This window comes from Rhopalosiphum padi, chromosome 2 (assembly GCF_020882245.1).
Source record: "Rhopalosiphum padi isolate XX-2018 chromosome 2, ASM2088224v1, whole genome shotgun sequence".
NCBI lineage: Eukaryota > Metazoa > Arthropoda > Insecta > Hemiptera > Aphididae > Rhopalosiphum > Rhopalosiphum padi.
Genome location: NC_083598.1, coordinates 40,742,558 through 40,770,223, shown reverse-complemented (window position 1 = coordinate 40,770,223; position 27,666 = coordinate 40,742,558). Strand labels below are relative to the sequence as shown.

Here is a 27,666-nt window from a genome sequence, read left to right as displayed (position 1 = left end):
TTTTATCAAATTTGATCGTGTACAATATATTATTAATAATAATAATGAACATAAAATATTATATTATATATATATCAAAATATACACACATACACAACATACAACGGATGACAGTATTGGCAAGTATATCACGCAGACGCGTTCAAATTCCAAATTGTATGGTCGAGCGATGTACTCAACAACTGTACATACCTGATTACTGATACTTATACTTGTAATCGCTGTGATGACTACAAATTGGTGGTTCGTCCTAAATTATAATTTTAAATACATCACACAAGTTTGGCTGAGATGTGCACCACAGACGAGTAGTCACGATGAATTTTTAATGGAATTATATTAATATTTATACCTATATGGCTATATATAATAACATAAAAACTGTCACACGTGTTCTATAAATCGACGTAGCTGTTATAATTTACAATGATTATTTAAAATATATTTAATTTATTATTAATGTATAACGTCCTGATGTTTTTTACGTAATGTAATGTAGTACCCCGAAAACCATTTTCATTTTACATCTTGCTGTCGCAGTTTTCGTTAATATTTGTAGGTAATCATAATTAAAATAACAAGTTTTAGTTTTAGTATAGTATAATTTTATCAACATTGTTTATGCAGTTATTTATTTATCAAAATAATGTACAAATTAAAATCAATTTGAAAAAGTCAGTTAATATTTTTTATAAATAGTTAATATAGAAAATAATTATTCTGGAATGAACATCGCGCTTAAAAGAGCAATATTTTGTGAAAAAATATCAGGACACAGATTTAAATATTTCAAATTAGAAATTTTTTTTTTGTAAAACGGTCTTATTCTATTTATTTGTCAATGTACATATACCTAATAAAATTTTCGAGAGTTTTAAGTCTAGCATTGATAATTTTTAAATTATAGCAAAAATAAAAAACAGGATTTAATACTACAAAAAAAACGTTGTTAGTTGTTTATTAAAAAGCGAGTTTCGGCAAAATGTTTAGAGGGTTTTTCTTACGTTTTATTATATGAAAAAAAAAAAGTGAGAAAGAGAAACATCGAGTAAACCTGTTACTAAAATGTTGAATTTACCCAAACTCAACCAAAAAAGTTTTTATTTTTACCTATACAATACTATTCATTATAAAAATATTTTGGTTCCTAAAAAATGACCAGTATGCCCGCAATCACGTGATACGTAGTATATACACGTGATTTGTTACCGGAAACAGATTAGGCACGAATCCTTCTACTTGAAAATGATCGCTATTAATAATGTGATGTAAAAAAAAACAAACCATAGTAAATATATAGGAATAACTTTATATTATACCTATTCCTCGCTTTTCTCTGCAGATTCGATGATACAAGATATTAGTACACACACCACCAAAATAATTAATAGTTATTATACTATTTTATTATTGACATATTTCGGATAATGATAGGATTTTGTATGCCGGGAGCTTCATGTGTCAGCCCTTAGTCGCTCTGACCAAGACAAGTGAATAATTAGTGTGCAGGATTTTTCAACGATAATCAAACTTTAAAATGTGAAATATTATTATAGTTAGTTATACTTACTACTACTTATTAGGTATACCTACGTAAAGAAGTATACACCTTTAAGTCCCGTAATGAAGTCCAATCGTAGTTTAGAAATTTTTTCAATACATCATAATTCATAATCTACCTTATAGTCGGATATATTATATATAACTGAGGAAAGTTGTTTCAATTAATAAAAGATTGTCTATTTGTGACTAAGGGATGAAATTACTAACGTATGTAACATTGATTTAACATAAAAAAGATATATACATAGATAAATATAATAAAATAAAACTATTATATATATATTGATAGACGATAGTCATGTATCTATAAATATACCAAACCAAAACTACCCTTATATAAAGATATAAAGATATAGACTATTCAGTATTAGGTATATATGCCTGGCGATTAAGACCAGACGTTGGAAAATTCTGTACATTAATTTTTTTACCAGTAATAAATTAATATTATTCCATAATTCAGATTATTAAATAATGTTTTCACTTTTTAATTGCTTACCATTTTAAGCTACAGATACACATCATTCTCTGGTATATAATACATAAATGCCTCATGAAGTCATGAATATAATAATTCCAGTCGTGATTATGGTTAAAAAGAAACTGACAGTAACCGAAGTTTAAATAGTAAGTAGTAAATAATATCCTTCATAAAGAAACAATAGTTTCAATAGTCAATAGTGGTACAATATTATGTTATAGGTTATCAGTATTAAACTACAAGGCACATAGTGTAACAGTAAATAATATAATAATGGTATGTAATATGAAAATAAAAATTCGTGAGTATAATCAAAGATTATTAGTATGCGCGGCCAAATAGGTAATCCATGTTTTATGAATCATACTAAATATAACTAATGTAACTACATACGGTCTACTATATTGCATATGCCAGAAAAAAATGTTAAATAATCGGATTCCGTTTTATTATTAACAATTAATTATTTAAAGTATCATTAATTTATAGAGTTTAAAATGTTTAAACAAATTGGTAAATTGTTTCAAGAATCTAGATAAGAATCGAAAAAAATGTATTTGAATAATGTGAAGGTAGGTAGTAGGTACACAAGTACATGTATCAACATGTATTTTTTTCTAACTCTATATCGTATAATTTTTATTACAACTTGTAATTTTTAAATGACTTGACACTTCAGTTCGAGTAGGTATATTATATTGGATTATGTAAACAAAATATTAAAAATATTTGAACATTTTTCCTCGATGACCTTACTTAATTATTATTGTATATATATATATATATATATATATAAGGCTATATGTTTGGGCTCAATTCAGCCCTGCAAACTTGTACATAGTACATACTTCGTTTGATTATAATGCTTTTGCGTACCACGAATTCTTATTAATATTATTATGTCTCGTAAATCGTGATGCACCGAAGTCCGCAACATTAAATATAATTCGTTCTGTCCGAGAATTTTCAGAAAAATACTGTCATAGTATAACATTGATGTCGATGAGTACATAAAAAAAACTTAATATGTTTACTAGCTTACTTAGTACCAAACAAAATATATATATATAATATGTGTGTATAGGTAATTAGTGATCGTTATTCGCGTTCCATCTTTATGGCCGTCGTTGCCCTCTCCTATATGTATGGATAAGTCCTATTCGCAATAACCGGTATAATCGCACATTGGTTTGGCGTGCATTACTGATTTTTTACTTGTCAGTTGGTTTCTGCTCATTCCGGAACCACACTCGACTATTTTTAAGTTTTCAAAAAGTTTTCTCTGGTATAAGTAGTACTATTTTATTACAGCATAACATACAATATAATATAATATTTTTTTAACTACTATCTCCTGCCTACATTATTTTTATACTATCCAACAATGTGTTAAAATTAAACATATTATATTCAGTCATTTTTACATTTAAGTTGATTTTCCTTTAAACTTTTGATAAATTTTAAAATTGTGTTTTTTTTTTTAAATTTCCATTGTAAAATGTCTATAAATATTAGCACTACACTTATGTTAAACCAAATAATGGCCACTAACCTGGAATTGGAAGAATTAAAATACAACATCGACAATATGTTTTTAGTTATGAATGGAATAATTGTATCCTGTGAGTATATAGACAAACTTATTAAATTTAAATTATATTATAAAAGTTTAATTACATTATTTTCATAATCATATTCATAAAAAAAATATACTTTTCTTTGAACTGTTTGTCGAATTACCTATATTATATGTATATTATTTATTCATTTTAGTAACTTATTAATTAGTTTTAAGTATAAAAAAATATTAAAAGCGAATTGGTTAAAATAAATGTATGCATGTTTTTTAACTAATTATTTTTAATCGTCATTTGGAAAACTTATAGTGCGAATAGATTTTGAGAGTTTATTTTTGAAAAATTATTCCAGGGTACTTTGTTTTTAATGATAACAATAACGTATAGAATATTCATAAGCCGCCTTTGGTGCATTAAGGTATAATATAATTATGTAATTGTAAAGAGTCTTCTAAATTTTGGAAACCAAAATTTGTATTTATTCAATAAAAATTATTGTTGATAAAAAAATTAAATGATTGCATAGTTGATTATCACTTAAAACGCATAAAATATTGTTCTTAAAACACTAGAGATGTATATCGGTTTTAGTGATCCCAATTCACTGGCAAATTGATATCGGTATAATTCGACCGAAATGGCCAAAGCTTGTGGTGAATTGCATATACCATTATATTTTCGAACGTGGTTCAAATTACTCTTTATACTGTTCTATACAAAATCGATTAAGTAGTTTTTGAGTATCTATGTATATTATGTTATATTATATTATATTATAAATTATAATAATAGTCTCTTTTATTGTAACCGATGGGCAATAAACAAAAATATATTTGATTTTCGTGAGCTAAAACGAAATTTTTGTATGAGTTATTCTATGGCAACCTATAACACTTGAAAAACAAAGTTATACGGACACTCACCGCGTCTTTCAAGGAATATTTGAGTACAGTTTTATACCAATTAGTTTTTCAGCGTATAGTTTCCAAGTTTAAAATCCCCATACAAAGTACGTTCAATTACAGTGGAACCTCGTTAACTCGAACAACTATAAGTCGAATTTTCGATAACTTGAAGGAATTCCATGGCCCCTGCATTTCAATTTATGTTAACTTGAATCTCAACTACTATACGTTTATAAGCATCAGTTAATGCACATTGTGTTATTCCGAGAGTTAGGTGCATCTAAACGCATTTTTAATTCGCATTAAGCTGATGCGCATTTATTATTTAATTCGATTCGTCAAATCGAATTAACTCTTACTCCGGGATTAAGAAATGCACGTGAACGCTTTAATTCGAATCAATATTTTAGCGGGAATTTTAAAATGTCAAATTATAATTATTTTGGTCATGGAATCCAAAGTATAAAGAATGGACTAAAAAACATTCGCATCAACTTATAATTTTATTCGACATCTAATCTTGATGTTTTAGGTGCATATAAACCCGTTCTCTAATGTGAATTAATTTAATGCGCATAAACTGAAGCACATAAACGTAGTATATAAGTCGAATTTTTGATAACTCGAATTTTATTTTCGCCCCTCAACCGATTCGAGTGATCGAGGTTCCACTGTATAATATAATGTACATAATATGTATAATATGCGTATACCTACACATTATGAAGAGTCATTAAAATGTTACGTTACACGAAAATAGTGGTCATAATAAATTATAAGTAGCTATTCATACAATGTCATGTATAAAATAGGTAATACAAAATTTAAACGAACCTGTATAATTTTAAAACGATTTTGTACTTGGAACATTTTTTGTAGCACATTTCATAACAGACATCTTCAAGGGTAAATTCTTCTTTTTGAACATTTTATCGTTATTCTTGTAAAACGACGTCTATATGTATGGTAAAATGTAACTCAGTATAGGTACCTAGTACCTACTCGTATATTATGAACAACATTTAAATAGGTACTCCGAAAAACGAATCGAAATTGCATGTGAGTTGACGTATTATACTGCAGAGTGCACATACACAAAACCATACCTATTATTACTTATTAATAATTATAATATGATATGTTAAATGTATATCTTGTATTTTGTATGATATATATTGGCTTATGTTTTACTTCATAATATAAAAGTATATAGCCATTGTAATGAAATAAAAATCCTATGCAAAATTCAAGGTGGAAGTCGATCTATAAAATATATTATTATTATAGTATGTACAACAATTAACAAGTAATTGAAAAGCTAACCTAGACTGGTGAAAGTATGCAAAAATTTAATCGTTTTGTAATTTATTCTGTTATTTTCATTGATAAGCGATTGCACATGCACTGATCCACACGATATATAAAAAAAAATACTGAACTTAGTATATACATAATACATTTATCGATTACTGCAGTGGCGCATGCCGACTTAACGATTATAAACAATACTTGTCTTATACTTTATGTATCATACATATTTTGTTTACGTATTGTGTGGTTCAGTCTAAATTTCTTGCAATTTCATCACGCCAACACATTTTACACATCACACATTATTAATACATTCATGCAAATCTGTAGGTCGTCCACTAAGCGCGTAAACCCCGCCAAAACATCGTATTAAATACAGTAAAGTTAATTAAATATTATAGGTAATAGTATACTATACGAACAGTATAGCATATTTTAATCACGTTAAGCATCGTTAACAATAAAAATATCCGAGTTAATTAAGTTTACAAGTAAATCAAGTACATCAAATTATTATTTAATTATTTAATACAATTTATTGGAGCAGTAAATTCCGTTTTAAATCTATACAAGCGACGTGATCACGTGATCACGTGAACACAGTAAACGCATTTTTATTTGATGCCCGACATACTTGTATACTGAACTTATGATTCGTATTTTCAAACGGTTTATATTGCTTACTTTAAGTTTTTTAGGATATAATAAACACATTATAGTATTATATATGATGCAGAACTAATTACTTCGTTTGTGGAACTATATAAGCTGGGCTTAGGGGCTAAGTCATCCCAAATATACAATTTTCCCCAGCCACCCCCCCTTAGTTACCTTTAATTTTTTTAATAGGTTTATATGGTATATTTGTATTCAATAAATCTGATGAAAAAGTATAGAACCGAGGCTTCCGTCTCTCCAAATAAGTTAATCAAGCTTATTGTATGGCCATTAGCCAATACCCATTAAAAGCATCGCACATGATTATCCAAACAAAATATGGCATGAGTGAATTTGATCATTCGTCATTGTCATTTGTCAGATTTTCTCCGATACGAAGTTTCTACATTTTAAAATTACAAAAAATGCACCTCTTTACCTTCTAAAAATATGATATTTATTTATTTCATTTATCACAAAGACTAATAATTGTATTGCAGAAATAGATAATAATATTAATTACTAGGTATAGCATTACATTTTAACGAAAACAATAGTGACTAAATAAGGCATCGGCCACGGCCCAAAAGCATTAATAATCTCGTTTGCTATAAAAATTAAAAATTCTATAAATAATATTCAATGTTAAAAATCAAACGGTTTCGCCGTACGATAAATTGTCTTATTATTAAATATAATACCTATTCTATACATCTACGATAAATGCACAATGCACAGCCACTTATGGTAGTGACAGTGTATCTATACCGCCTATACCTGCCTGCTTAGCCATTTAAATAGGTTATATCACTATATTTACTATAATATAGTAAGAAGCATATTATTATAAGTATAACCAGTAAAACGCACTAAAAACTAACGATTGTTAATTAAAGTCAATTGTTTTATGACAGCAACGATGAAGTAAAAATATGTGTAACAAAGACATAGGTAGAAGTACACAGAAATTATTTCCGCGGTATTCCATATCTAACGATAACACGAAAGAGCGTGTGGTCGAGTAAATTTCGATTTAAAATTTTAACAAGATAATTTATGCAATATATATTGCTTATTTTTTCGAAGATAAATCTACAAAATACAATCACTTTACGTGACTCATTTATAGGTAGTTTAATAACTACTATGTATTTGAATAAATACGACTGGGTATTTACGTCGTCGGTCGCCAGCGTAATTTTATACGATTGACTCATTTGAGTATATTATCTCCCATATCGCAAAATAACATAATATCACAAAGTAATAAAACTATAAAATCAATGAAAATGAAAAGACCTTAATAAAAATAATAATATATGTTAATAATAGAAGATATTATTTTTGCGTTCTTTGTTGTATACGCTATTTTCACTGTACTTGACGTGTTAGAATTTTGAATATTTTCGTGTGTAAAAATAATCTGAGATCAAATTTAATCAAAATAAAGCGCTTTTTACTCTTGTTGGGTTATTGTTGTTAACAAAATAATAAATCTTTTTCAGATTAATTTAATCAATGCGGGTTACTTTTTCGTAAATGTTTGTAATAAGATCATTTTAAGATTTAATGATATTATAAAACATTATGGTCAATTGAGTCTGTAACATGAGGCTATAGAGTTTAATTTAAGAAGCAAAATATATTTTACAATGCAATCAACGTATAACATAATATTATATAGTATATAATATATATATTATGTACAAGCTAGCGGTGATGTGAATTTGTTAACACTTACCATGTTCAATTGTTTTGTTGTTGGTTCGTAATTTCCTTATTCAGCAGGGGTTTTCTCCGTGTTGTGGATATTTAAAAAATTATAATTTATTCTGCAAGGAAAACATGTAAAAATCCCCACAATAATTGTCTGTCGATTATCATAGTACAATAAAACGATGTTTTGAAATTGAATCTGCTGTAGGTATATCGCATATGTAGGTAGATACAAGGTATATATGATATTATACATATATTTATATAATACGGTTTTAAATAATAATTAAATTCCTATTTCATAGTCAGTCGTATCTTAAAAACAGTAATTAATTAATTCTAATAGAATTATTCATATTATTATAAAAATTAAGATATTCCAGATTAGAGTATTAGATTCCTCGTCTTATTAAAAGTAAAAAATCAGTTGTACATTCAATGTAAAATTGATATTACTGTGCACTGAATCACATCAAATTGTAATCATTAAAAAAACCTCCAGTTCCTAGGATTCGCAAAATTATGATGTGTAATAGACGCTTTCTTATCAATAACTTTTAAATTTAGTTTATTGATCATATAATTTATACTGATTATTAAGATTTTATTATCTTATTTTTGATATAGGTAATATTATACATTCATACAAATGTATAATAAATGTTTATTATATTTACTGATATTAATTTTTTTTTTTTTTTGATCAATTATTATTCGCTTACACGCCTTAAAGCTATATTATCTCTGGCCATGGGTCCCGTGGGCGGTCGATGATTGGAACATTTTGCAGCTAGGCGACCCCGACCAAATATATTGACCCATTTTTTTGAGACACATAATGTGATTACACGTGTAAGTCGAATTTTTCATATTAACTCTATTAAACAATTGATATAATTTCTTTATAATAATTAATAATACAAAAATACACTAGTAATCAAGGAAAACATAATAGTTAGCTCGACTAGGCTATAGGTATAATTATATTAATATATTATTCATATTTAAAAAAATTTTGACATCAAAGTGACTAAATCATCAATATTATATAATATTATTGAGTAATTTTAATAGTATAAACTCATTTTATAAAATATTTATAACATCAACAATAGATAATTAATAATTATACTTGGAATTCCTATATTTATTATTTGGAAATATTTCGCTATTTTTCAGAACGAATTATATATTTATATATAATTATTGTATAATATTTAATATTTATACTTTATATTAATAGTAAACAATTTAATGTTTTAAACTATAATCAGTGTCCCTAATATTAGTTGAACATTAAATTAAACTTTTCAATAATAACTTATACCTAATCATTTAATTTCATCGATTATATTTTAATTGTAAAAAATCATGATTTCTGTGGCCATAAATTACATATATTTACAAATTAATTTATCCAAGATTATGAAGTCTTTAGGCTTAATTATGACGTATGAGTTTATAACATCAGTTGAATAACGTAATATATACTGATGTATAATATTATATAAATACAACAAAATAGTGTTGCACTTGACTACTTAAGTAATCAGTTTTATAAAAAATATAAATTAATGTTAAGTTAAATAATTTAAAATTAAAAGATATAGATAGGGCATATAGCATATTAGATAATTGAGTTACTTAAACAGTTTAAATCAAAAATATTAAGATATGCATAATCAACAATCATGTACATAGAATTCGACGACACGATAAGTTTTAAACTTCAATTATATATAGTTCATTGTTACTCACGTTGTGATTATTGATATGAAAACACAAGTTTCTTTTTACTTCGAATCCTGTGTACTAATTTATTTATATAATATTATATATAGATGGATGATATGTATAAATATCATAATATTCATAACACATTAATAAATATCTCACCTTGCGTTGCATACTAATTTGTGATATGTGTATGATGAGCGATTAAGAGTAAAAATGATTAAATATTGTTTGGATGCTGATTTTGTATATATTATTTATACAACATTGTATAAATACATATTAATAAATAATATGTATATATAATAGATACGTAGATAAATAACGCGTGTATTATTATTGGTAAAATATGATAACAAAATAATTAGGGTCAAACGTATCTGAAACGTGATCACTGTAATACGCAACGTTTGCAGCACCTATTATACCTATACCTATTTACATACTAAAACCATTAATTAAATATTTAATCAATGCTAAAACATAATAAATGATAATATTGTGTACATGTGTAGTCCGATACCCTGGTGGTCGGTTTAATATAAAACATATTTTATTTGAAGTAAGCCGTTATCGAATTCGGCAAATGCAATAGATAAGGACGTATAAACTATATTACTATATTATAGTAATCTAGTAATATATGTTTATATCATAGTATAGGAAATGTAAACTGATTTACTGATTTAACATGTTTTTATTAAATGATTTATACTTCCAAATACAGATTTTCGTATAACTATTATATGTATACAAACAAATTGATACGAAGATTACTATTATTGCAGTCAGTGAAAGTTTGCATGTAAATTGTAAATATGATTATTGTACCTAATAATTATTTTGAATCCATGAAATAATTTCAATATAATATATTTGTACTGCGTATAATATTATATACAATGTTTATATTACAAGTTTCGTATATTTAATCAATATCATGACCAATAAAAAATGCTGGAAAAATAATTAATTATGCCAATGTTAATAAATAATATGTGCTTTAGGGATAAAATTGTAGAGAAATATATTATATACAACGTATTTTACATAATTACTTATGTACTTATAATATTATTGTAAACAAAATAATTTCAGCGAAGTGAATCACAAATATTTTCCTTTTTCTTAAAATTTTCATATCCTGGTGATACGCTTTCGGCATACCTACCATGAAAATAAAATTATAGTTTTCAGCTCCTATAGTCCTGTACGTTTATTATTGATTTGTGATTTAATTTTAATTATGCAATAAAGTAATAATACAAAAATATGGTTCAACAAAAATTGTAAAATGTTTGTCAGTTAAATGGGCAATTATTTTCCAATCATTATTTTTACTAATTTATGTAAATTTTACTCAGATATTTTTTCTCGTTCATCATTATATTATAATTATTTCAATTGAAAACTACGTTTATTTCTATCATATCCAAACGATCATTTTAAGTTTAAGACATTTTAATTAAAACAATTATTACGAATAATTCAAACGTAAATACATAATTAATCACAAAGGTTTTTAAATCATTGTCTGAAAATAAAATAATGGAAATCATTCTAATAAACTCGTTAACCATAGTATTATATTCAATAGAAAAATTAAAAGATTATAATATTATATGTATAATATATTGTATACACCATAAATACCTAGTATTGTTATAATTATTATATCGATTGAATGTTTAATGTTTGGCAGTTATGCAAGTCGGATTTGCATGTTTAGAAGCTGGATGTGTGCAGCCCAAAAACGTGACTAACATTTTGATGAAAAATGTATTGGATTTATGTGAGTATATATTATAGAATTTATTTTATACTTTAGTGAATACCTACGATATACATCACGAATTTTAGTTTGTTATCAACTTTGATTAACGATCACATAATATGACATAGTGTATTATAATATGCATTGATGCACCTATACCTATGGCCATATTATGATTATTATCCATGAAACAATTTTTGTGAAGTATTGTGTGTAGTATTTATTTTGACGGTAATAGTGGTTAAATCGGACCACGAGTTTCAATTTAAGCGCTTAGTTAGAAACGTAGGTACAAACTAAAATATAGGCCTGATAATGTTTCAAAAATAACCTCCAAAACTGTTGACATCGACAACCGAAAAACTGCAGGAATGACACGCCTTGACTTGTTCCTGAACTAAATAATTAGAATATCAAATTTAAAATATATATAACAGAAAATTTGAACTATCTCGTAAATGTTGACATAGAAAAAGGCTTCCACGTGACGTTTTAACATTTCACCGTGTCATAAATCGTAATAATATTACAATATTTTAATGTTTTATAATATATATCGTAGTCATCTGTGCCATATCGTACTGGCTGGTCGGATATGGGTTGGCGTATGGTGGCGGTGGTTGTGGATATTACGGCAAGGAATACTTTGCGGGTGTCGGCATGCAGTCGGAACATAACGCCGTGTGGTTCTTCCAATACGTGTTCGCTGCGACAGCAGCAACCATCATATCGGGAGCTGTGGCCGAGAGGTGCAATTTCATCGCCTACATATTCTACAGCGTTGTCATATCGGGTAAATATATACACGAATAGCGCGTGCACCAAAGTCCGAATTAATAAGTCATTCGGAGCTTCGGGCACATACGAGACACTACAAAATATGAAAAATAAAATTTTTTATTTGATTACTATCTGTAGTCTGTACTTTAATACGTTTTTATAATTATTGTTTGCTTACTATATTTTTATCTAGGTGGCCATTATATTATATTATGTACCAATTGTACCACGTACAAGTCGTACATGTTGTATTGTGATTTATATAATACACCTGTATAAATCAATGTTATTATTATCGCACCTGTTATACATATATTGTGTAATTATTATTTATTCTATACAACCCTCGACGATACCCCTTTAATTCAACTTATCGTGTGTACCGCCATAAAATATTATTACTCTTCATATATTATAGGTAGTTATCAGACAAGAAATTAGAGATACAAACACATTGTTGTTTAAATATATCACGATAATATACATGATAAATATTACATTTATCAGTTATGTTTTCGTGTTTCAGGTGTGACGTATCCAATTGCCTCGCACTGGACTTGGTCACCCGACGGTTGGTTACTGAAATTGGGGTATTCCGATTTTTCCGGGGCAGGGACTGTGCACTTGCTAGCGGGCACCTGTTCGTTCATCGCAGCCTTGTTCATCGGCCCCCGGAACGGACGTTTTAGTACCATCGCTCCGAACGAATACAACGGACACTCGATGCCGGTGAGCCATCACAAGATTACGTCTGTTGTATATTATATTATATTAATATTATTGCCAGGAAACTATAACCCGGATCATTCGTTAATTCTAACAGAGATGTATATAATTATGAATTAGATACATTTAGGTTTATACATCATAATAGCTACGGTTACAAGGTATTATATGCATCATTTTATGCTTATACTTGGATAATAATATCCGTAGCCTGCAAGAATATCCTGATAAATCATTTTATATTTTTGAAAAAAAAAATAGATAAGTTGACCAAGAAATACATTGTTACACATCAAAAAAATTACCCTGTATAGATAAATTTTAAAATTATTTTGAACAGTGTTATTGACAAATGACAATGCATACAATCCGACCATGTCCACGTAATACAGCTACATTATGCTATGCTATTATTATACCACCTAAGAGCTTATATGACATATAAGAATATATGATATAAATAAAATACACATAAATACATAATAATATGCCTTATTGTTATTACCTATACTACTTATACAAATTTTTAGATTAATTAAAAAAAATGTACGATACTATTTCATCGAATTACCTGTATATAATAATTATTGATTAATATATGCATAATTATATATTATACTATATTATAATATTCGATAATTTATAAATGTTATATATATATAGCTAGTGGCCACCGGGACTTTATTGCTCATATCAGGATTCCTGTCGTTCAACGGTGCGTCCCTGGGCCATATTACCCGACCTGGTGATGGAATCATAGTGGCAAATAGCGTAGCCAACACCATTTTTGGTGGCAGTGGTGCGGCAATAGTGATACTGATTTTGGCCAAAGCTGGTCTGGTTGGCGAGTCTAGGTGGCCGTTTGCGATGACCATCAATGCCGTTTTGAACGGAATGGTACACATAATATACTTACTTACACTTTACACAGTTTCATCCTTATTTCAAATACTCCAATAGCTTATTTCTGAGGGATATCTATAATTTATAGATGATCTTAGTATATGTTTACATCATTTATTACAATTTATACATTATTTTTACTCAGGTCTCGGTGTGCGGAGGTGTCAACGAATACACACATTTATCTGCAATGATGGTTGGCATGATTGGTTGTATTATTTATTTAGTGTTGCAATGGGTTGTTCCCCGTTTAAAAGGTATGAAAATAAAATATTTATTACTGCTGCAATATTGTAACATTACACGGTATACAATACCGTATAACATGTTAACACACTTAATTCGACACTAATTTTTGTTAAGCGAAATTGTATTCAAATAGTCAAGCTTTAGTTGTTTTTTGTAACTTTTACATAAATAATATATTATTTTATTATATTTTGTTTAGTGGATGATCCGCTAGAAACAACTGCCGTCCATTTTGGAGGTGGATTATGGGGAGTAATAGCTACACCGCTTTTTGTGAAAGGAGGATTTTGGAACAACCCAAATTCTATGCCAGTAAGATTATATTTGTATGTAAAAAGTTAGATGTACTGTAAATGATGTACACCATGCTGGTGATTCGTCAAACAGCCTTACCCCCATTTTTTCCTAAATATACAATCAATTTTGAAATTTTTAAGTATGTTTATTAGGACTAAATTATTTTTAACTACTTCGAATTGTATGCAATTTTAAGTACTGTGGCTGTACCAACTTCGCTTTTTAAATAAGAATCAAAGTTTATTAGTGTACATTTTTATAGTTACTTTTTTTGAAAATGTTGATTCAGGTATATAAATAAAAATTTAAACAAGAAGTTTCTACGAATTATTAAAATGTATATAAATTCTAAGGATAATAGTTCTTAAAAATGGTTTAACAAAAATATAAAATATATGTAAAATTAGATCCATAATAAATGCATAAAATAAAAGAACTCAAAAACTACTTGTTCGAAATTCAATTTAAAAACACATTAACATATTTTAAACAAATCATGGTTTATATAAAAATAATAAATAATTGTAAATAGTTTACATAAAAAAGGGTAATTCTCATTTCAAAAAAATAAGTGTATATTTTTGCCGTGGGATATACAAATATTTATGAACATTTTGTGAGGAAGACAACGCGTTTATAGAAAAATAAATAAATTATAAATATATGTAATAGAAACATTGTTTATATTTTCTATTGTTTTATTTATTTAAAATAAGGTTGTTTAAATAAATATGTAATTAATATATAATATATTATAATGTGTATCTGTCAGATTTATATGTATAGGAAAAACAAAATTACAACTATACAAGTGTGATGGATTTTGTAAAATATAATTTTCTTTAAACTTTACAGTTATTGAAATCGAATCTAATCGGCGCCGTATCAATTATTTTATGGTCAGTAGTAAACAGTGCAATATTATTCGGATTCCTTAAAGTGTTTGACCTACTCCGAGTGTCTGCAGACAAAGAGATTATAGGTAAATTAATATTTTATAATATCATATTTAAATTTTAGATGTATTATAATATTAGTAGAGTAAATAAGTAGGTAGATAGGGAATTAGGGACGTGAATAAAATATATCTATTCTATTGATATGTACATTTTTACGAACGGGGCATATACTATTATATATCTATTTTATCTTTTCGTGTATGCGTGTATTTAATTATCCGATGTTTTTCTAGGTTTGGACATGAGTCTTCATAAGGAACAAGCATACCCAGTGACTAACATTTCTATTGAAAATGGACATAAAATGAACAGTAAGTGATCAATGTACTTATACGTAACTGCAGTCTGCAACTGTAATAATAATAATAATAATAAAAAAAAAAAAATAGTTTTGTTTACCGGTAGGCGGTAATCGCGATTAAAGAAAAAAAAAATAATACTAAGAACGATTGATGAATAATATAGTACATAAATAATATAATATAAAATTATGCGTGTGAATTACTTTTTAAGGTAGATAATATAGCATAAATTTTAAAAAAACGTTCAAATTCATTTTTTTATTTTTCAGTTACTTTTTTTTTTTTATTTTGACAGTTGTTTTTAATTTTATTTCCTGAAGCAGAATATTTTTCTAAAAATGTTGTATTTTTTAAACTTAATTTTTGATTGAGACAATGATTTTCACCTAGCTGATTACATTAAGCTATTAATTAAAAAAATGGTATAAAATAATAATAAGAAGAAGATAATCAAATAAAGAGAAATTTTCTCAATATTTTTCAACGTGATTCTCAGGAATCACTCAGTTATAATGGCAAAATTAATTTCCACTATCATATCTTTATAATTTTACTTATTTAATTTTCAGACAACAAAACCACAGTCATCAGACACGCCTACGATAATGTGGCAATGCAACACACCCTCCAACAGTGAGAAGATATTTTACCATTTGTATCACAACAATACCGTGAATACCTATATAAGATCTCATAGAGTCGTAGAAAATTAATACGTATAATATAATAATATGATTGATGTATAATTATAATGATTATGTACATATATTGTGTTAAATGTTCTACCAGTCAATGCGTATTATTACCATGGTATTGGTAACGGGGGTGATATAATATTATAATATAATATGTTAAGTATATGTATATTACATAGGTAGTACGTGTGTTGCTCAGGTCACCAACTGCCCACAATGGCGATGACATGCTCTGAAACCCATTAGGATTTATAGGAGGAACGTTGGACACAGAATAGATTTAATTTTTAAGGGGTTGTATCAGTGGCGTAGCCAGGATTTTAAAATAGGGGGGAGGGCAAACCCAAAATACTAAAAAAATATAATTAACAATAACAGTTCATTTTTATATTAGGTTTATACAGCCGATAGAAGGAATAGTCTACTGCCCCTCCCCCATGGCTACGCCACTGGGGTTGTATCCCCTCTCCCCTAATTATAATTGCATGTTTAGCCGATCTACTTAATACCTATATAGAGCTGTAATTAATTACGTATTACTTAATTCAATTAAGTTAATTATTGGTACTACTATGTCCACTGTTTCTATGTGTATTGAGGATTAACTACAGAGTCTTACACAACCATATCAAACGTCTGGTAGTTAGTAGATATATCTGCAGCTAGTAAACTTGTGTGCAATTAGTTATCCTTATCATATTAAGCTGCGTTAGATTGTGTAATGCTTATATATACAGCGCTGAGTCTTAACAATAATAATATATACCTATTTATATATTATCTACTATCTAGCTAGGTACCTAGTTATAAATTTACAATAAGTATGGACTAAGATACACTTACGACTTATTTCTTAGTCAATGATTATAAGATAATAACAATTTTATTTGGTGGATGGGGCATGAAAGAATGAGTATGTTAGAACTCTTACAGCAGTAAAGCTCAGCTAATTGTTTGTTTGGCTTTTGCTTTTACTTATATAGGTATAAATTCACTAAAATAGTGAAATATAATATGGTTACTTACAATATCCCTCCATACCCTTTATGAAAGGGAATCAAATAAAATTACACAGCTTTACAGTATGCTTACCACGAGTCATCGTCAAAAATTACGTTTTCCAAACCACTATTATACAGGTATATTATAAATTAGGTACTTTCAAGAATAATATGTTTTTGATTTAATACCTATCCATTTAATCTAAATTGTTAGGTAACTGTACAATAACATAAACTAGGCAAAACTCGTATCATTATTTATACTAGCTGGTACTTATATAATATTGTTCATATTCATAATGGCGAGAGACTGAGAGGATCTAAACTGCATTTTATGCCTACTGTTACTTATATAGTTATATGGCTACCTGTATATTCGGGTTTTTAAGAATTGTTTTTTACCAATAATAAACTGTATTACTGGCTTATTCGTATATAGCCATATAAGTTATAACTATATAGGTAGGTACTTTATTTTGGACGATTAAAAATGTATTCATACTTCATGTACCTATACTACTACTTATAAGTTATATGTTATATTAGATATAATTTATTATGTATATATTGATATGTAACTATATAAAAATATGTAAAATTATATTACTTAATTTAATTGTAAATTATATTTGAATTCTACAATATTATACTTTGTACTAATATCTAAATATTGAAGTATAGTTCAATCTACAAACATTCACCCTATTTATTCCTTCCAATCAACAGTCAATCAGCAAGTATAGCTAACTTTTATTATCACAAGTTCTCCGTGAAACATAAAATACCTATGTAGCTTTTGACAACAACCTAAAATTAATAACAGTAAAAAAACTACTACAAATAATAAATAAACTACCAGCATAAACTATTTTATCTCTATTTCTTCTTATTATTATTATACCTACATTTCCATAAAATATAGTCGTTGATTTAAAAAGTAAATAGGCAAAACCTCGAGAAATAAATGATCATGAAAAAAAAAAATTTAAACCTTAAATTTTGAAGTTCTGTTGCTTGCTTAATAGTCTTATCTTCGTGAGATTCAAGTAATTGTGTTTAATTTTCTCATCGGTGTTATTAACTGCTTATGTAAAGTAAGACATATTGTAAATAATATATTTGAATGAAAAATATTATAGCTGTAGGGACAAATTTATTTATTGACAGTGACAGTGTGTAATAATTCAAACAATCTAAAATAGCGATGAATGATGGGATTTGCAGATTTTAAACTGAGGAAGTAATCTCAATTACAATTTAATAATAAATATTGCCCATTCCTTATTCATTTATAGTCTTTAAATTATATAATATGTATTATCTACTTATAAATAGGTACGTTTATGTAAGTACCTAGGTGCTTTGATGTACCTACCTATACCTACTATATATCTTTAAATATTTAAATGTGTATGTAGACATGTAGTACATATCTACATCTTATAAATTAAACAATCAATCTGAGTCATCAAGTTTGTACTTAAACAATTAAATAATATCACAAGTCATTATGAATTTTATGAGAACTTTGAACTGCAGATGTTAATTTAGAATATTGTATTGTAAGGGGCTATTGGTTATATTTTGTTTTTCATCTTCAGTTAATAAAAACCATAAAAAAATAAATAAATACCTAGTCAACACTACAATTATGTCAATAATAATCACAAATAAAAATTAATATTCAATAACATATTGGGCTCATAGCCCGTTCATACATATAAATAAATAAATTGACTTTTTTCGCAATCATGTGGACGCGTTACTTACAAAATGTAGATTATTTTTTTTTGATTTATAAACCACGAAAACAGTATATGTGCTGCCATCTATTTACAATTTTTAATAAACACATACTAGTGTATAATATTTAATTTTTTACATTAATTTTTCAGAACTATAGAACAATAAATTTATAATTTATAACTCATAACATACTAAGTTAATTATATTTAAACAATAAATGATAGACTGTAGTAAAATATTGAAATTTATGATCAAATTTAATATGTATCAATATGTGAATCTGTATTTCTACAGTAATTGGTAAAACACTTAGAATAGTCATATTTTTTTTTCATACTTAAAGTATCTAAATTTTTTTATTTTTAATTATATAAGTGATTTTATTAGTTTTATTTGATGGTGAATAATTAGATACCTTTATCCAATATAGCTTAGAAATATTAAGTAAACATTAAAATGACAAATATGTCAAGAAAGTTCACAGAAATTAACACAATAGATAGTGTACACCTAATAGTTGTACAGTTTATTATGGAAAGAATCATGAAAATGCTATAACTATTTAGAGATAATACTGCTCAGATAACATTATACTTTATTTAATTTAATACCTACACATCAAATTACTTTGTATCAATAAGTATTATATTAATTCAAAATAGGATTAAAAAAATTATAAGTTTTAAGAAATTAATGTCTGATTGCATATTGAAAAATCACTTAATATTTAGTGAACCAATAGTGAGGTGTTTTACATGGTTTAGTAGCCAGTGATTGGTTGATTACATTACAAGCTATTAAATAAATACATTTTTTGTGCAACACGGTGTCCGAAGTTGAATATTTTTACAATAATTTAACTCAAATAGTTTATTATTATTATTGAAAAAGATTAATAAAATCTATACAATATCTAGTATAATAAGTAAATAGTATGAATAATGAACATAAATCATAATACAAGTTGACATGAATAACCTGAGGAAAGGAACCGTTCAGCAACAGTACCTCCTAATTAAGATAGGTAAATAGTTTTGATGTTTTGAACTATTAAATTGTTTTGTTAATTTTGGCTAGTTTTTATCTTTGATTTTGTTCCTAACCAATTTTATTTTCTCAATAGTTTTAGAAAACGCAGGAAATTAAGTTTTATTGCATCAAAAACTAATTGAAAACGAGCTTTATGATGAACCTAAAAAATTTTTTAATAAATACAGTTAATTAATAGTTTTAGTAAATTTAATATACCTAGAATTTGATTTAATCAAAACATATATAATTATCATATAATTATTTCATAATAAATGTCTTTTTTTCTGACAGAATGATATATTATCTCTAATATCTATCTAAAAAAAAAAAATTAGGGAAGATTTAAATTACTTACTTTAAAGATACAAACATCTTTACATTGTATGTTTTTTACAATTTAACATAGATAGATATAACTTCAATACTACATGTTAGGCAAATAATGGTAATGGCACTCATGCATTCATTAAATACGTAGTGTTGCCATATTAAATTTTTAGGTGAAAATATACATTACAAGAATATAATAAAACAATAATATTATTATTAAAAATTATATTAACTTCTAGCATTAGACTCTTTTTAGTACCACTATTTAATAATTTAATTTCTGTATTTAAAGGGGCCTCCTTTTTCCCAATAATGTATTCTAATACTTAAATCTTTAATTAGCAAAACACATGTCACAACAAAACATAGTACTTTACTTTAATGAATAAATGTTTTAGTTATCATATTAATAATTTAAATATTTAAAAGAAATTTGTCTATGGCCCACAAAATAATAATTTGTTTTTTCATGAGTAGACAAGCAGTATATACTAACAGAACTATATGAAACTATTAAATAAAAAAATGTATTAATTTTTCTAAGATTATGTATGGAAAACCTAATAAAATAAAATATATTTAATTAAAAATGAATAGTTAATACATTTCATAAGTAATATTTTAATAGTTACAGTTGCTTTTAAAATAATATCATGCAGTCCATAAAAAATCACTAGCTAGGTAGCATTTTCTGAATTACGGTATTGACATATTATAATCTTTCATCAGTTAAGAATCTATTTTTAATTGATTGAAATGGTCTTAATATATTCGTAGATTTCGCATAATCATTTTTATTAGTCAGTTCAGAACATCACCCTTCTCATTTTCAGGTCTAAAACAGAAATAAATAAAAGTTAATACAATAAATTAAAATATACAGATAGATATCTACTTCCTTTGAAAAATGTAATTAGTTCCGGGGAAGGTGCCGATAAAACATTAGTTTCATCACATTTGAATATTAAAAAATTTTACTTAAATTACTATGATTTATAACATAAGCAACCGCACAAATATTTGGTAGTAATAGTAAATTAAAATTCGACTATAACAATTTTAAAATAATTATTAATTAATAATACATCAATAAATAATATTAATATTATAATAATTATACCTACAAACAAAAAAATGTTTTATTCATAAAAATTAGAGAAAAGACTATGATTCTCGAGGTTCGAATGAACATATAATTTATTGAAGTATATAACGCATGTGTCTATTTCGCAATGATTGAACAATTTAAAAATATATTAAATATAAAAAAATTGGATATTATTTTGCAATTTAATGATTTGAACCTGGAATATTACCGTTGATTGTGTTATCTTATTTATGAAATCATGGAATACCTAACAACAGGTATAGAACAGAGATAGGAGTCGTCGTTTTCACCATGACCACGTAAAATTATGAATAACGAATTTTTTGATTTTTCAGTTCTTAGTGTTTTTACTGTTCTTAGATCCTCTGAAATTCAGAATTTATTGTTTTAAGTTATTTAACTACTTTAATTATTCATCTTCTATTTATCTCGTATAATTGTGTATTGTTTATACTTGGTAATTACTTTTCTAATAGGTATCCATCATAATACGTGTTTTAATCCAAGAGACAAGTTACCTAACCGCCAAAAGGACGTAAACAAAGTAATGAATAAATCAAATAACATTTAACAACCGGCAACTGTTTTTCAATTTTTGTTTGACGACTGATATTTTTGATAAAAGCTTAATTAATCATATTATAATTTATTACTCAACATTCATCCTTGTGAAGTTTTTCAAACGATTACCTACATAAGTAGTAATTGAATACATTTTGTTTTAAATATTTCGATGATAATAAATTGTTATTATTTTAAGTCTTTACACAGGAATAAAACGAGATGAGTGATAATTGTACTCCGAAAATACTGCGCTCCACAGCAAAATTACCAGAAACACCAGCCTTGGAACGTATTGGATATGGAACAGGTGTGTTTTTTCTCAACCTATGTAAATTTCCTATAATGTTAACCATTTTAATGACTTAGGTGTTGGTGTATTCAATTTACAAAGAAAAGATCAGTCGCCATGGGCAGCAAAAATTATCAGTCGTAATGCTGGTAGAGATCGCAAACAATATAGCAACCGTTTGCAGCTAGAAGCAAAAGTATTATCATCACTCAACCATCCCAATATAATTGGCTACAGGGCATTTGTCAAAAGACCTGATGGTCGAGAAGTATGTAACTATAAGTTACAATGACTGCTATTGTTAAAAAGATTTTTATAAGGCTTTTTTGAATTTTAGGTACTGTTAATGGAACAATGTGAACAGAGTTTAATTGATTTAATTGAAATACGCAAGGAAGAAAACCTTGGACCATACCCTGTAGAATATATCACAAAAGTTGCTGTGGATGTTGCAAAAGCATTAGAATATTTACATTCTTCTTTGGTATTGCATGGAGACATAAAATCTGGAAATATTTTAGTGAAAAGTAAGTTTGTTGTAACTAGATATGTATATTATAACAGGCCATATACCAAAACAATAATTTAAATGTTCTAGGATTGTGACTATAATGGCTTGTATTTTATAACAAACATTTTCTATTCCAATAGTGGAACTTAATATATTATATTCTGATAAAAATTTTAAAATAAATTTTACTAGGAAAATGATTGTAATACATTTTAATTTAATTTAATGTAAATCATATCCCTTATAAGTCATTAATTTAAATTAAATTATCTCTTTGGACTTACGTAGTTCATAAATAGTAACAATAACAGCAGAATGGCTACAGACTTAATCAATGGTTTTTGTAGTAATAATACAACTTAAGAAGACAGATGAACTGAACCATAGGCCACAAACTGATATCTCTCACTATTACCATTCTCTAAGACTTCTAACGTGTTTGAAATATTGATTAAAACAACTTATAATATTATATTATTATGTATTAGCACAGCTGGTTTTGAAGATTTTGAGCTACTTAATTTTTAACATTATACTAGTTGAATAATATATAAAATTTAAATTATAAATCAATATTCTAACAATAAAAATTAAAAATTTTATAGAAATAAATATATTTGTTTTGATTATTTTTAAATGCGGTCTCCTGACGGAAGGATCTTTTTTATGTGTTAATGTAATGAACCACATAATATTTTGAATAACTTATTTTGTCTTTTAGTAGTTTTTAAAAATAAAAACATTGATATCTGTCATCTGATATATTTTATGTGATGTAAGTTTAATAAGATAGAAACAAAATTAATATATGTATATAGGTAGTTTTTTTTAATATTATAAAAGAATATTTATTACCTATACCTTAAGGCATTATAAGGAAATTATACAACATTAAACAATAACTGAAAAAGAAAATCCGTTCTTAACACTTTTTCTAATTTCTAACTTATTAATTTATCAATTTAACCACCTAAGAGATCCTGAAATTATTTTTTTTTTTTAATTAGAATATTAAATTAAAAAATTTATTAAAATTCTAAATTCTTGAACTGTGTTTAGATTTGTCATTACTCATTACTCATTAGGTTAATATTAAATGCCTATGCATTTAGCTATTAACTTTGTATTTCTAAAATTAATTGGCTATTATAATTTTCACAGATAATTTTGAGATTGTAAAACTTTGTGATTTTGGTGTCAGTTTACCTCTAAAAGCTGATGGAACATTGCATAAAATCAAAGGGTGTAAAGCATTTTACATTGGGACTCCTTGTTGGTCCGCTCCAGAAGTGTTAAAAGGAGAAGAATATTTGGGAGCCATCATCACAAGTAAAGCTGATATTTTCAGTTATGGTTTGGTACTTTGGGAGATGATGACATTATCATTTCCAAACTCAAGCACTGCAATTGATGAATCATATTACACTGGTATCAGTGACGACTTAGATGCTCATTTAGGTGATTTTTTTTTTAAACCAATTAATTTAGATATACTTTTTAGTATATTAATAAATGTAATTAAAATATATATGTATTCAGGCGAGCGACCACCATTACCTGACAGTTTAGCAAGGGATCCAACATATAAACAGATTATTGAGCTGTTCTATATGTGTACAATGCAAGATTATAAAAAGCGACCTACAGCAAAACAGATATTGCAGTTTATGGGTATTTACTAACTCTTAAAAACCTATGTTTGATCCAACTATAATTTTAGTACATTTATTCAAGTTATTTTTTTTTACCTATTGTGTTTTATATTTTATAAGTGTACATAAAAAAGCATTTCAATTGTTTATAAATATGTTACCATAAAAAATATCTCTTAACTTATGATAGTTATAATTTTATTGCAGAATCTCTAACTACTATTGATGCTAAAATATATTTAATTTCTAAATTTTATTTAAACTTTTTAAACTATTATTTTAACTCAAAAATGATATTTTTATTTTCCTTATAAAGACACATTGTATTTTTCAACTAAATGTATACTTAACATCTTAATTCTTACAGAGTTAAACTCACATTTTATTCTTGTACTTTAACTTATTTACTCTATAGTCTTTACAATAATGTTGAAAATGATGTTTTATTTTATAATTAAATAATTTGTCTTAACTATCTCAGTTATTAGTTTAAATTATAAATATATTTTAAATAAATGCTTTGGTCTGCTACTAGAGTAGTAGTGTTACTAGCAAATTAAATCTAGATGGTACTTTGGCCAAAAGATAAATAAATGCTTAATAGCTTTAGAAATAAATCTACTTAAAGTTTTTGAATTGATTAATAGTAATGTTTTGATCTAAAAGCTATGCTATTTATCAAGAAATATTATAAATAGGTATACCTGGTTGTGTTGTATCTATCTTACTAAAGTACATTATAGCAAATTTGTGTTCAGCAGAACAAATTTTGTAATGTTAGCTTTAATATTAGAGTAAATTTACCTATTATCAAATTTAAAGTTAAGAATATTATCATTGGTTATAAATACCAGCATTTACTCTATTAAGCATATTTATTTCTAAATGTGCAAAAAAAGTATACCAAATTTGAATATAACAGTCAAACTTAAAATAATATAACTTAAGTCTAAAAGTTCTTTAAAGTTATTAATGCTATTTTATGTATTAATAATGATTTACAATTTCCTTATTTTTTTTACATATTTTTAACATTAAATTATATGGGAGGGGCAAAATCAAATGTTGAGGGAACACTTGTCCACCATGGACCCCGTGTAGTGCCGCCCTTGTAATAATGCCTGTTTTTATATAAATAAATAAATAATATTAATAATAAAACATTGTGTGAATCGCATAACTCGGCTTTTCCGGCGTATTGTACAGGCAATATCACTACATTTATAGTCGAGAACCTAATAAATAATAATGAATGGATATTTTTAGTTAAAAGTCTTTTGAAAAAGAATGTTAGGTCTTAAAGGTACTAATTATGTTTTTTTTTGTTAGAAGATTATAATCGTTTAAAAGATTTATAAGTATTGAAAAAATAAATGAAACTAAAAATTAGTTAGTGTTGATTGAGTGACGAGTGTATTGGTACATTTAAAATTATATATCGTTTTGGTGCGTTAAATGTATAGCCGCCCAACAATTCGCCATTCGTCTGTTTAGGTATGTAATTTATATTGCCATCACATATATACCGGTCGTTCGTAAGTCGACCTCGTGTGTCATCGCCGAACAGGACGACTGCGACACACGGAATAAATGCTGCAATAATGAATAAGTTGAATAAGTAAGCTATACTTATCACTTATGTCGGTGTAAGTCCACTAGGTACGCGCTTTATTCGACCACCCAAAGACTTTGGCGGTTGCGGTGGTTATAGCTGTAAAAGCGCGGTTAACGACGCCGCCCGAGTGGTGGTACCAAATATTACGGTGATAGTGGCACGTTACGACGGCAGCGGAAATTGTTCACCGGTCAGCGTTGCGGTGGTAAACGGCAATTCCAATCAAATTACCGGCCGGTGAGGCAAGCGGCAGATTGATATGTATAATGCATATATACATGTCCGAGCGCATATGCGGCGATTCCGATGCAAATTGATGTGCCCCGTTTAGTGCGCGACACGATGTCAGTGATCACCGCCACGACAGGATATACATAATATATATTGTATATTACATGGATCTCGTTCGGTATACCGTCGTGCCACCGCGATTATAGACGTCGTCACTGCAGCACTCAAAGACATGATAATGCGCTGACCATTGGTTGTGAGTTTCCGTAATCCCATACATCGCACGATATTTGATTTATTTTTACAATATCTCGGCGAGACGTTTCCGACACCGACATTGTATTTTTGTATACGATCGCAAAATACCATTTGCGATTTGGATCGGCTTCTGTATATCGGTCGTCGCCGTATTATTGTTATGCGTCCCCGATTGCGTTCGGCCGTCCGTCAGCCTGCGTCCGAGTTTGCCACCACCACACTTCATGGCAACCTACTCGGCGTTAAACGCTTCGGGGGTATGTTCAGTACGTTTTTAATATTTTTATCACTGTCGTCCGGCTACTTCGCAGCTTGTTCCGTCGTCGCACGCCAACCCGCTCTAACTAGGTATACCGTTTTATATATTATGACGTTTCGTGTCCATCAAGCAGTCGCGGTCGCTTTGTTCCGGCCGTAACGATTAATTGTCGCGCTCTCGTAAATCATTCACTAGTGCCATAACTGCTATTGGGTGCGTCATTACGGCAGCATCGTTGTCCACTCCGGTACTGCTATAGCCACCGTAGGCCACCGTAAGCAGAAGTATACGTATAAACTTATGAGATTATTTTTTGTATTTTTTTATTGTATTCGTAAATGTGGTCTATACTATATAATAAATAAGTAAAGTGAAACTTCCATACAACGAAGTCGAATAAGCAAAAAAAAAAAAAAAATTGCATAATATGGAGGAATTCGT

General features: G+C 27.3%; 2 protein-coding genes and 1 long non-coding RNA gene across 6 annotated transcripts; 2 read left to right on the top strand and 1 right to left on the bottom strand.

Moving 5' to 3' along the window:
• Window positions 1-3,222: 3,222 nt before the first annotated feature.
• Window positions 3,223-16,700, top strand: LOC132921915 (putative ammonium transporter 1). Its single transcript, XM_060985157.1, has 10 exons — window positions 3,223-3,666; window positions 11,647-11,736; window positions 12,281-12,511; window positions 13,025-13,227; window positions 13,888-14,121; window positions 14,273-14,384; window positions 14,576-14,688; window positions 15,529-15,655; window positions 15,866-15,943; window positions 16,504-16,700. Exons 1-10 carry the CDS (start codon window positions 3,543-3,545, stop codon window positions 16,569-16,571), a joined length of 1,380 nt encoding a protein of 459 aa, XP_060841140.1. The 5' UTR covers window positions 3,223-3,542; the 3' UTR covers window positions 16,572-16,700.
• Window positions 16,701-21,339: 4,639 nt separating this feature from the next.
• Window positions 21,340-22,024, bottom strand: LOC132921316 (uncharacterized). Its single transcript, XR_009660859.1, has 2 exons — window positions 21,863-22,024; window positions 21,340-21,786 (listed from the first exon to the last, which is right to left on the bottom strand). It is a non-coding gene; the product is annotated as an uncharacterized LOC132921316 (long non-coding RNA).
• Window positions 22,025-22,154: 130 nt separating this feature from the next.
• LOC132922502 (lymphokine-activated killer T-cell-originated protein kinase) lies at window positions 22,155-25,342 on the top strand. Of its 4 annotated transcripts, none has more exons than XM_060986064.1 (6): window positions 22,155-22,390; window positions 22,618-22,717; window positions 22,777-22,967; window positions 23,037-23,226; window positions 24,372-24,668; window positions 24,750-25,342. In XM_060986064.1, exons 2-6 carry the CDS (start codon window positions 22,630-22,632, stop codon window positions 24,890-24,892), a joined length of 909 nt encoding a protein of 302 aa, XP_060842047.1. In that variant the 5' UTR covers window positions 22,155-22,390; window positions 22,618-22,629; the 3' UTR covers window positions 24,893-25,342. The 4 variants fall into 4 exon arrangements, with proteins under 4 accessions (XP_060842047.1, XP_060842045.1, XP_060842048.1 ...); XM_060986062.1 differs by having other exon boundaries at window positions 22,607-22,717; XM_060986065.1 differs by lacking the exon at window positions 22,155-22,390 and adding an exon at window positions 22,399-22,547.
• Window positions 25,343-27,666: the final 2,324 nt, after the last annotated feature.